Source organism: Siniperca chuatsi, linkage group LG1 (genome assembly GCF_020085105.1).
Source record: "Siniperca chuatsi isolate FFG_IHB_CAS linkage group LG1, ASM2008510v1, whole genome shotgun sequence".
Lineage (NCBI taxonomy): Eukaryota > Metazoa > Chordata > Actinopteri > Centrarchiformes > Sinipercidae > Siniperca > Siniperca chuatsi.
The window spans coordinates 557,501-569,187 of record NC_058042.1 but is presented as its reverse complement, the minus strand read 5'-3'; the positions used below and the strand labels follow the sequence as shown (position 1 = coordinate 569,187).

At 41.9% G+C, this 11,687-nt stretch overlaps 1 protein-coding gene across 1 annotated transcript in view; it reads right to left on the bottom strand.

The window, feature by feature from the left end:
- Nucleotides 1-1,783: 1,783 nt before the first annotated feature.
- hsd11b2 (hydroxysteroid (11-beta) dehydrogenase 2) overlaps nt 1,784-11,687 on the bottom strand; it is a 38,008-nt gene continuing 28,104 nt past the window's right edge. The window contains exons 4-5 of the mRNA XM_044193850.1: nt 11,097-11,234; nt 1,784-4,555 (exon numbers count right to left, since the gene is read on the bottom strand). Of these exons, the coding sequence (XP_044049785.1) occupies nt 4,149-4,555; nt 11,097-11,234 (545 nt within the window). The 3' untranslated portion in view covers nt 1,784-4,148. The remainder of the gene's footprint in view (nt 4,556-11,096; nt 11,235-11,687) is intronic.

Sequence of the window (11,687 nt, the reverse complement as noted above, 5' to 3'; positions counted from 1 at the left end):
TGTGAGTTATTTCCATCACTTGACTCAGAGGGGGGGCCAGGGTCTACACAGACCACTTATTTTAATCAAGGGGAACATTTGGACTCGTCTCTCAGTCCCGATGGAAACGAGCAGGATTTCCTCAGCTGGCGGTCTGCCAGAGTAAACACACTCCCAGTACACACTGGGAGTGTCCTGTGGGTGCCAGTAAACTGCTGGGTCCATGACAGTGGAAACATGGACCTGGAAAGCTTGCATGAAGCTGCAAACAGCTCAACCCACTGACCCAACTGCTGCTGGACCAGATCCACTACAACACGCACCTGGTTTTAAGAGAAGAGAGAGAAGGATTCCTCGAAACCAGAAAGATGGACACGATTAAATCTTAAAGACTCCTGTTTGCAAACTGGGTGGTAAATTCAAGGAAAACAGCTGATTTTCTACATTTTCCTTTTCATCAACAAACCTCACGTTCAGACAAACCATCATGAACGTTTCTGCTAACAGGTGTGTGTGTGTGTGTGTGTGTGTGTGTGTGTGTGTGTGAATCACAGCTGATGGATCTTCTTCCTCCATCGTTGTCCAGAAACTATTAAAACTCATCAGCGAGCCGCTCTGCTGCACTGGGTGACATGTTCCTTCATCACCACGAACACACACACTGTAGTTTATTCTGCCTCCGCCCCACACACACCGTCCTGCTGCCCCAAACACTCACTACAGCACCACATGTGGATTCATCCGCCGCTGGAAATAGTCCCCAACAGATGCTCTGTTTCCTCCTGTTGGTCTGATAAAAACTACAGCGAGCAGCTGTTTGAGGAAACTACTGAGCCTTTTTAAACAGGAAACTACAGATCTGTGAGGTGTCACACAACAGCTGTGTGACTAACCAGAGCTCTCAGTGTGACTGTGAGTGAACTTAGCAGAGGACTGTAGCTCTGGTTAGTCTCCACCCGCCCGAAGACCAATCTGACTGCAGCGTGCTCTGATGATAACTCTAATGGAAATGAAACACACTGGGTCAAAGGTCACCGTCACGCGGCCGATCTTTCAACAGAAGCTCTCTGACTCCCACATGCCTTCTTCTGTGGCGGATGATGATGATGATGATGGTCGGCCCTCGGGCCTCTCTGAGTTCTCAGATAATCAAATGTTGCTATTCTCAGGAGAGATAAGCAAGCTGTTAACCAAGTTAACCAATAAATAAACTGATAAACCAATCACAGCTGTTATTGTAGTCGGAGAAGCTACTTCTTATTATTGAGCAATAACAGAGGGACGTGTTGTGGTTTCTGTGCTGTTGTTTTTTGTTCATTTTATCTTTATATTTTGGGGGGCATTTAATGCCTTTATTAGATAGTTGATGTAGAGAGATGAGATGAGATCAATAAGGTAAGGTTGTCGACAGCAGGTCGATTCCTTTTTCCAAGTGCAAAGCGGTTTTTATTTCATTTGATCTGATGTAGACGTGTGTTGAGTGGATTAATCTCCTGGAAGTCCAACATGGAGTCAGTGAAACGTTTTGGAAAGCATTGTCTGAAATCATATATTGCACGTTCCACAGTGATATTGTGGATATATATTTTTTGATTTGGTTTTATTTCGTGTTTCCTGTAAACAGCAACGCCCATGTGACTGCATGTGAAAGCAGACAGTAGGGTTCAATAACACACGGCCTGTTACCAAAAGACCTGCTGACATTTTAACCAAACAGACAGAATAAGAATGCGTCATTTTGATTTAACACACACACACACACACACACACACACACACACACACACACAGCAGAGGAAGCAAAGTCTGAAAAAGTCGACTTTATTTCTGTCAAAGAATGAATTGAAAATTTTACATATTTTGTTTTTTTTAATTTTTTTTAAAATACAAAATTCACAGTTTAAGTGATAAGAAAAGATGCCATAAATAGTTTGATTCAAAAACAAAAACACCAAGTGGGCAGAAAAATAAAACAAAATAATAATGTAATAATGTTGGAGATGTGAATCTGATGACAGACAGTTTCCACAGACCTCAGAAACACAACACACTCACCGAACATGTGCAAATATATTCCATATCTGTTCCATTTGGAATAAAGTTTACGGTTTGAATTTTGTTGGATTCATCACAGCTGAAAAAATAACTGCTACATGCTTTATTTATTTCCATATATTGGACCCTAAAAAACAAGGTGACGTAACATTCAAAGATCCTGAATATGAAGATAAACTAAAAAACTGCTCCGTGAGTTTGAAGCAAGAAAACTGGATTTTTGATTTTATGTTTGAAGACGCAGAAACAAGGAAACAATCAGAAAAATGTTTTCGTGGTTTATCATCACCAAACCAAAATATAACTGGATTATCTGGTTTTCGGGTGAATTAGTTTTGAATAGAGAAACTTAAATTACTTTTACATTTGCTGATTTTCACTGCTGAAAAGTAAAATGACCACAGACAGAAAATATGACCTGTGGTTTACTTCTATTGGTCTAACCTTTAAAATAAAATCACAGCATTTTAAAAGTTAGATACTTAACAACAAGCAAACAAACGTTTTTGTGGGTTATTGTCACAAACCGTGGCTGCATGATGGGCGGAGGGCGAGGGGAGCCTGGCTGACCAGCGCTGGGTGTAGCGTGGACAGAGACGTGGAGCTGGTGGTCAGAGCCAATCAGCAGCTACTGGAGCATCTGCTGTTTCAGTCCAGAGGTGTGTCCCTGCCTGGCAACAGGGTAATAACATTTAGGATCGGTCAACAGGGTCACAAGCTTATTTGCTGTTTAGTATTTGGAACTACACTTTTCTACCTTTATTATGAAGGTTAGATGTGCGAACAGGAAGTATGATAGCCATACTTCTGTTTAGGTCTGATATGCAGACCGCCCCCCTCTGAAAATCAAATAATCCCGTTAATATATTTTGGTTTTTTGAGTATAAAACAAACAAGAAAACAAACTGAATGTGTACTTTTGTTGTGAAATGATTCAGTCTCGTTCTGGTTCCTGCTGACGCCCGATGTAGAAACAATATATGTTGTTATCTACACGTGAAACATATTCAGAGATGTCTTATCAATATGTGGGCTGATGGATGGAGGTGTCACTACAGCAGCTCGTTTTACTGAGCGCGCTTGTTTCAAGGCTCCTGACGTACCACACGGGTGGAGTTTCTTCTCATTTTACACGAAGCTTACTGGCAGTTACGATGACATCTTCAAATGAAACATCTGCCTTTTTCACAACCTGCGTTTTGTTTGTCGTCAGATCTTTGTTTAGGTCTGAGGATGCGGGACAGACATTTTTTCGCAGTGCCTCTTCCTGGTCTGACCAGGGGCTAACACTGTGTGTGCACACAACTATGGTAAGTACAGAGAGTCAAAATCAACCCAAACAGTTTTACAAGATCTGATGAATGTTTACGCCTCACAGTTCGTGTGATAATGTTAATGTTCACCTTTGTTTTCGATTTCAAATGAATGATTTGAGGTAACTGACTTAAACTGCGGATTTGTTTAAAACCATCTCCAGCGGAGTCGAGCTGATTATGGCTGCGAGTCGGCTCTGACCCAGACACCACTGCCTCTTGAATCTGAGAATGACTGAGAATCAGCTGCATTGGGCAGCAGCAGTTGAGTCAGCATTGGGCCAGAGTCGGCACCCGGAGTCGGGCCTGTGTACTTGGGACAATTCTGGCCGAGCCATTTTGGCTAGTTGGTGTCTGACATCGTCGTGAAACTGACTGACGATGTCACTGCGTCTCGTCACCTCAAATTAAGTTTAGTGATGTAAAAAGCTGATAATGATGCTAAAACTATGAAATTAGAAAAAAAGTGATCTTATTAAAAAAGGACAAACAAGTTTATGGGTATTTTTCTCTGCATTTACATTTTTGGCTGTTTTATACAAGATGAACTTTAACGTTAAAAACAAGCTGCTGCAGTGTTCGATTCTTCTGCTGAGCCACCATCTTTTCTCTGTGATGAAGGCACATGAAGTCAGTGTGACTCTCGGTGTGTGTACAGTACAGCTGATCTCGCTGATGGGGGTGAAGTGTTGTCTATCACTATGATCCCTTCAACAAAAACACCACATATAAAGAGGACAGGATACAGCTCTATGAGTGTGTTACAGACATGGTCCTCTACCATCTGGATATTTCTACTGTCTCACAGATACTTGAGTTTCTCCTCGTTGTTGTTGTTGTTGTGGAGGCTGAGGTTCAGATTGAAGCCCGACTGCCTCCTCAGAGCGAGCGGCATCAGCTTCTTCTTCACAAACAGTTTCTGGAGGAAGCGGTTGCTGATGCTGAAGGGGCAGTAGCTATGGATAAAGTACATCAGGCCGATGCCGGGCCCCGCGAAGTAACGCACCCGCGGCTGCGGCGACAGCAGTGCCTGAACGATGGCGTTGACGACGGGGCTGAAGTCAGGGTTGGCCTGGCTGGCGTGGCTCTGGAACAGCTCCTTGGTCTCGTTCACGTAGTCCTCGCCGTAGTCCTCGAGCAGCGCCGGAGACAGACTCTGCAGCAGCTGTTGGTGCTGCTGCTCCCAGTAGGTGTTGTTACTGGACTGACCTGCAGAGAAAACAGCTCAGTGTCACCAAGGCAACAACCACTCTGGGAAAACTGCTTTTTACTGGTAAACCAGACTGTTAAACCTCACAGGAATTTAGTGGAATCAACTTTTATCATGAACTTAATTTATATTAATTTCAGTTCAATTTGTTTCAGAATTTTCAGACTTAAGAACTCAAACATGAGCTGTTCTGACTTCAAGTCAAGTTTCTACAGGAATGGGATCAGTGTATTAACAGACTCCCCAGCATGCATTGTCTGAGAGGTAAAACTCTCCAGAGACTCTTCTGTTTGTAGAAAACAGACACGATGGAAACTTACTGTTGGTCTTTAATACACGTTAAGATCAGTCCTGGTTGTTTCTTTTCATAATAGTGGAAACAATGAACCATGATGAAGGTTGAGTTCAGTCCCTCGTTCACCTGTAATGTGGGAAAACTTAGTACTGTACTTAGTACAGAAATAAATAAAGTACTCTTATTTAGAGTTTACGCATTCTGACCTGTTTCTCCTAACACCCCCCCCCCAAGGAGAAATAAGGAGCAAAAGAATAAATTAATCTGAGACAAATGATCCTGTCCAGTTTGAGAAAAACAAGAACAGCAGGAGATCTTCTGCTGTGTTCATAGTTGAGTTGACACTTTGATCACTGAGACACATTTGTGATACTGTGCAGGCTTATAAGCCAATCAAGTTTTCTTTTGGATCTTACTGTTACCTCAGGAGCTGATTATTTCAGACAAATACAGATCAGTGCAGTGAGAGAAATCAAACGAGCATTTTAAGATCTTAAATTTGGATCAGGCAGAGACAAAAGGAAAGCTATTTCTCAGGAGCTGAATTTAGGAAGTATGAGAAAAATAGTCAAAATGTCACAGACTGGCAAGCAGGACAAAAGAGACTGGACCCAAACACAGACTAGAAGGCAGAGCTGTTCAAAGCAAATCATTTATTACTAAAGTAAAATAACAACAGGCTTACAGAAATGATGAAACATGGAGGGATCAAAACCAGAAGTCAGTCCCAAATAAAGCAAACACATCCAAGGAGCACGCAGAAAACCCAAAGTCCAATCAGGCAGAAAGTCCACAACAAAAACAAAGTGAATCCACACACTGGGAAACTCTGGGGAAAAGGATGGAAAGCTTGCCACGAAGGAAGAACTGACAAGGAAACAGGGAAAAACACTGAGGAAGAACACCTAGACACAGGTGTAACTAATCAGGACAGGGCAGACAATCAAAACTGGCAGGAAAAGCAAACAAAGGCAGGAAGTAAAGCAAGACACATGAGGAACAACTCTAAACAAAATAAAACAGGAAATGACTAAACTCAAACCTCAAACCATGACAAAAAATCTCATATTGATGTTAAAGGTCCAGTGTGTAACATTTAGGAGGAGCTATCAGCAAAAATGGAATATAAGTATGTTTTTAAGTATGTTTTTATCAGTGTTTAATCCCCTGAAAATAAGAATTGCTGTGTTTTCGTTACCTTAGAATAAGCCTTTATATCTACAGAGGGAGCGGGTCCCCTTCCACGGAGGCCGCCATGCTAAATCCTCCACACTGGACCTTTAAATGGAGCTCAATTATGTCTAGGAGAAATAGGCTGGACAAAGAGGAGATCTCATTTAATTAAATTCAATTCAATTGAATTTTATTTATAAAGCGCCAATTCATAACAGAAGTTATCTTATTGCACTTTTCCTATAGAGCAGGTCTAGACCGAACTCTTTATAATATTATTTACAGAGACCCAACAAATCCCACCACAAGCAAGCATTTGGCGACAGTGGCAAGGAAAATCTTCCTTTAAGAGGCAGAAACCTCGAGCAGAACCAGACTCAGGGTGGGTAGCCATCAGAGAGAGAGAGGGAGAGAGAGGGGAGGGGTTTGGGGGAAGGGGGTAGGGTTAGGGAGGCACAATGCAAAGACCACGTAGAATTATTATTATTTTTTTAATATAGTAGAGTAGTAATTATAGTGTTAATATTAATAAATTAGTAATAATAGGAATGGCAGCTATAGGAAGAATAATGTCAGCATCCGTAACAGAGCCAATAACAACAACTGTAGCAGCAGTTGTCGAGCAGGAACACGGGGGCAGCAGGTGGCCCACAACCACAGATCCAGACTCTGCAGCTCCGGAGGCAGAAATACCTGCTGAAAGCGTCAGAGGGAGAGAGGAGAGAGACGAGAAAGCACAGAACTACGGGAGAGAGAAGATGTTGAGTTAGTAACATGCAGTAATGGGATAAAAATGCATACAGATGGAGAGGGAGAGGAGGAGAGAGGAGAGAGGTGCATCATGGGAAGTCTCCCGGCAGTCTAGGCCTATAGCAGCATAACTAAGGGATGGTTCAGGACTCACCCGAGCCAGCCCTAACTATAAGCTTTATCAAAGAGGAAAGCCTTAAGCCTACTCTTAAATGTGGAGATGGTATCTGCCTCCCGAACCCAAACTGGGACCTGGTTCCACAGGAGAAGAGCTTGATAACTGAAGGCTCTGGCTCCCGGTCTAATTTTGGAGACTCTAGGAACCACAAGTAACCCTGCATCCTGGGAGCGCAGTGTTCTAGTCAGGTAATAAGGTATTATGAGCTCTTTAAGATACGATGGTGCCTGACCATTAAGAGCTTTGAAGGTGAGGAGAAGGATTTTAAATTCTATTCTGGATTTTACAGGGAGCCAGTGCAGAGAAGCTAATATTGGAGAAATATGATCTCTTTTCCTAGTTCTTGTCAATACACATGCCGCAGCATTCTGGATCAACTGGAGAGTCTTAAGGGACTTATTCGCGCAGCCTGATAATAAGGAATTGCAATAGTCCAGCCTAGAAGTATCAGAATCAGAATCAGAATCAGAAATACTTTATTGATCCCCGTAGGGAAACTCTTTGTTACAGTAGCTCGCCTTTACGTCAGTGCACACAGGAGAAAACGATATTATACACTATAAACAGGTCAGAAATAAATTAAGTAACATGTTGGTATAAGTATAAGATAAACTAAGTGTCGAGTACCAAGTGGGTTTACTGGTAGATGGTGAAGTACAGTACAAAATACAATGTCACTAATTATGTAATAAATAATAGTAAAAGCGGAGGTGCATGTACTGTCGAGAAGTAACAAATGCATGCACTAATTTTTCGGCATCATTTTGAGAAAGGATGTGCCTGATTTTTTCAATATTACGTAGGTGAAAAAAGGCAGTCCTTGAAGTTTGTTTCATGTGGGAGTTAAAGAATAAATCCTGATCAAAGATAACTCAGAGGTTCCTTACGGTGCTGCTTGAGGCCAGGACAATGTCATCTAGAGTAACTATATCTTTAGATAATTTGTCTCAGAGGTGTTTGGGGCCAAGTACAATAACTTTGTCTGAGTTTAACATCAGAAAGTTGCAGATCATCCAGGCCTCTATGTCCTTAAGGCATGCTTGAAGTTTAGATAACTGGTTAGTTTCATCTGGCTTGATCGATAGATATAATTGGGTATCATCTGCATAGCAATGAAAGTTTATGGAGTGTTTCCTAATAATATTGCCTAGAGGAAGCATATATAAGGTGAATAGAATTGGTCCAAGCACAGAACCTTGTGGAACTCCGTGACTAACTTTGGCGTGCACGGAGGACTCACCGTTAACATGTACAAACTGAGATCGATCTGATAGATGGGATTTAAACCAGCTTAGTGCGGCTCCTTTAATGCCAATTACATGTTCCAGTCTCTGTAATAGGATGCGATGGTCAATGGTGTCGAACGCAGCACTAAGATCTAACAAGACAAGTACAGAGACAAGTCCGTTGTCTGATGCAATTAAAAGGTCATTTGTCATTTTCACCAGTGCTGTGTCTGTGCTATGATGCACTCTAAACCCTGACTGAAAATCCTCAATATAACTATTGTTATATAGAAAGTTACACAACTGATTGGCGACTGCTTTCTCAAGGATCTTAGAGAGAAAGGGAAGGTTAGATATAGGTCTATAGTTCGCTAAAATCCCAGGATCAAGAGTGGGATTTTTAAGAAGAGGTTTAATTACAGCTACTTTAAAGGACTGTGGTACATAGCCTGTTAATAAAGACAGACTGATCATATCTAGTATAGAAGTGCTAATTAAGGGTAAAACGTCTTTAAGCAGCCTAGTTGGAATGGGGTCTAAGAGACAGGTTGATGGCTTAGATGAATTAATCGTCAAAGTCAGCTGAAGATGGTTGTGTTGTCACACATCAGGCTCTACAGTTGTTTCTAAGGTTCCTGTCGTTGAAGACAAGTCGGCACCGGTTGAAGGCAGGACTTGATGATTTTTTTCTCTAATAGTTAAAATTTTATCATTAAAGAAGCTCATGAAGTCGTTACTACTGAGGGCTATAGGAATACATGGTTCAATAGAGCTGTGATTCTCTGTCAGCCTGGCTACAGTGCTGAAAAGAAACCTGGGGTTGTTCTTATTTTCCTCTATTAATGATGAGTAGTAAGCAGCTCTGGCATTATGGAGGGCCTTCCTGTATGTGTTATCACATAAGATTTTTTTAAGATTATCTTGACAGACTAAACGGGATTCTTCCAGATTGTTGGAACGCCATTTCCTTTCAAGTTTGCTTTAACTTGGGGTGGGTTTGGGGGTTATACCATGAAGCTAACCTTTTTTGTTTTATTATCTTCTTTTTTAGAGGAGCGATAGAATCGAGTGTCGTTCGCAGTGAGTCTGCAGCGCTATCAACAAGATGGTCAATTTGGGAGTGGCTGCGATTTGCATAGGAGTCCTCTGTTATATTGAGACATAACATTGAATTAAATGCAGATGGGATCGCTTCCTTGAATCTAGCCACAGCAATATCTTCAAGCATCCATACATTTCCCATAATGCACCTGAATAGTGTCTTTCGTTAGAGCCTCCCTGCCTGGTAAACAGCCACATCTTTAAACTCCACACCTCCAGTTTGTAACGCAGACTGGACGTTAGACATTTGTAGTCTCCAGTCTGTAGTTTCATATTGAGAGAAAATCATTTTCCTTTAAGGCTTCAGCCGACAACACACCAAATAAATGTTCCCATGTATAATAGCTGGAGCAGAGAAACATATGTTGTAACATATTTATTATAAACTCTGAGCAGAGCTGTGTGAGTCAGCAGAACTGAGCTGCTGACATTTTCCATTTTTCTGTCTCAGTGTGAGGTTTGAAGCAGCTGAGTTGATTTCACAGAGTCAGTGCTGTGAGCAGGATGTCAACACAAAGTCTGGATAAAGTTCATCGACTCAGTCAGCCATCAGCCAAACTGAACTGCTCCAAAACCCAGCGAGTAACAGCAGGATTAAGAGTTTAAATACAAACCTGTTCCTTCAGGATTAAAGTGAGAACAGCAGGATAAAGTGTGCTCAGCTCGCTGTTTACATCACTGCTGCTACGTCCAATCAGTCATCAGACGACTGATTATCTACATACTTCTTCCACTGCTGACTTCTGCTTGTAATCTTGATATCTGTTCTGTATTTCAGGATGATTAACTAGTTATGTTTTGGTTTTTCTAAGTCCTGAAAGTTTCCTGAGCACAACAACCGCAGCACAGAGTGATTTCTTAACATGATGAGGTTGTGTTTTACAACACCAAGAATAAAAACTGAGAAGAACTGAAAGTTTTCTATTGCCCAACAGTTTGGCTCTGTGTGACTCAGTACTCTTCATCCTCCAGACCTCTAATCACATCCATCCATCCTGCTGGAGTTTCAAAATATAAAGTCAGCAATTTGTAGTTTCTGTGTGAGAACAGATGGTCCGTCCCACATGTGGTCCTCATCATGAGAGTATTCTCCTCTGCAGGAGGCCTGTCATCCTGTTCAACATGGGGCCAAACCACAAAATACAAGGCCTGGAGGAAATAACAGCAACGGGAAGGGGAGTGCAGTTTACTCCTGACCAATCTGGATCAATAACGATCTGATTGACTGTTTGTACATCTCACCTTAACATTTACTTGATCCCTTCATCACAACCTGCCACCTTTTCTGTCCCATGTGGAAACCAAACAAACGGAGTGTGGATTGTGTTTGTCTCGTGGAATAATACAATTTTAAGTTGTAAAGATTTTAGTTTTTATTCTCTGTTAACCTTCTGCTGAGGGTTCAGTCTCAGGACTGACTGGGAGATGTGTGAGGGGAACAACTGCTGATGTGAGCACATTAAACAGTTCCAGTAAACGTGGATTCACAGGTGAAAGCATGTCTACATTTTGACATAGGTTGCATAGCATCTACATAGGTTTCAGAGCAATAGCTGTTTGAACAGCATTTACAGTAAAGAACCTTAAATTTGCGAGTTCCAGTCAGAAGCACTTGGATCAAAGAGTTTGAATGGTTATGTCTAGATTTGGCAGAAAAGGCTCTGCTGCCGGAGGGAGCGCTCAGAGAATCAGAGCGGTGATGAGGATTCTGCTAAGAGAGCTGATGCCCCTTAATGAACACGCGTGAACATGTGAACATGTGGTCAGACCAGTGTCTGGGTCACACGGTGGTGTGGTGCAGTGTTTGGTGGTGTTACCTGTCCGGTATGAGGAGGGCAGGATGGTGGAGACTCGGACCCCCCAGGGCTCCAGCTCGTGTCGAAGAGTGTTGATGAAGAGGTTGAGAGCTGCTTTAGAAGCTCCGTATGCTGCCAGACAGGGAAACGGCTGGTCACCTGAAAACACAGGTCGAACATCATCGTGACATCACAAACAGACTGACCAATGACCTCTGTTGTTCATCTATGGCAGAATGTGCAATATAAAAACACCAGAAACACAATATGCAATAAGAAATAAAGGACAGCCTCCACAGCGCTCATCAGCAGGTGGAGATCGCTGCGTTATCCTCCTGACAACTGAGCAAACTCCATCCACAGAGGAAGACCATGAGATATGGTTGAAAGCTCCCCCAAAAGCTAGTTTTTAGGAGTTAAGATCTGTTTCAGGTTAGAAAACAGACCTGATTAATAAAGCATCACTCGCAAAGTGTCAAAAATGTTTTACTGATGTCCTTTTTCTCTTTTATGTTATTCTTTTTCCTCTTTGTGTTAGTTACTTTCTCAATTTTCAAAAAAGATGTCCATTTGAAATTATTAATTATGTGTCCAAACTCTTTGACAGTCAGA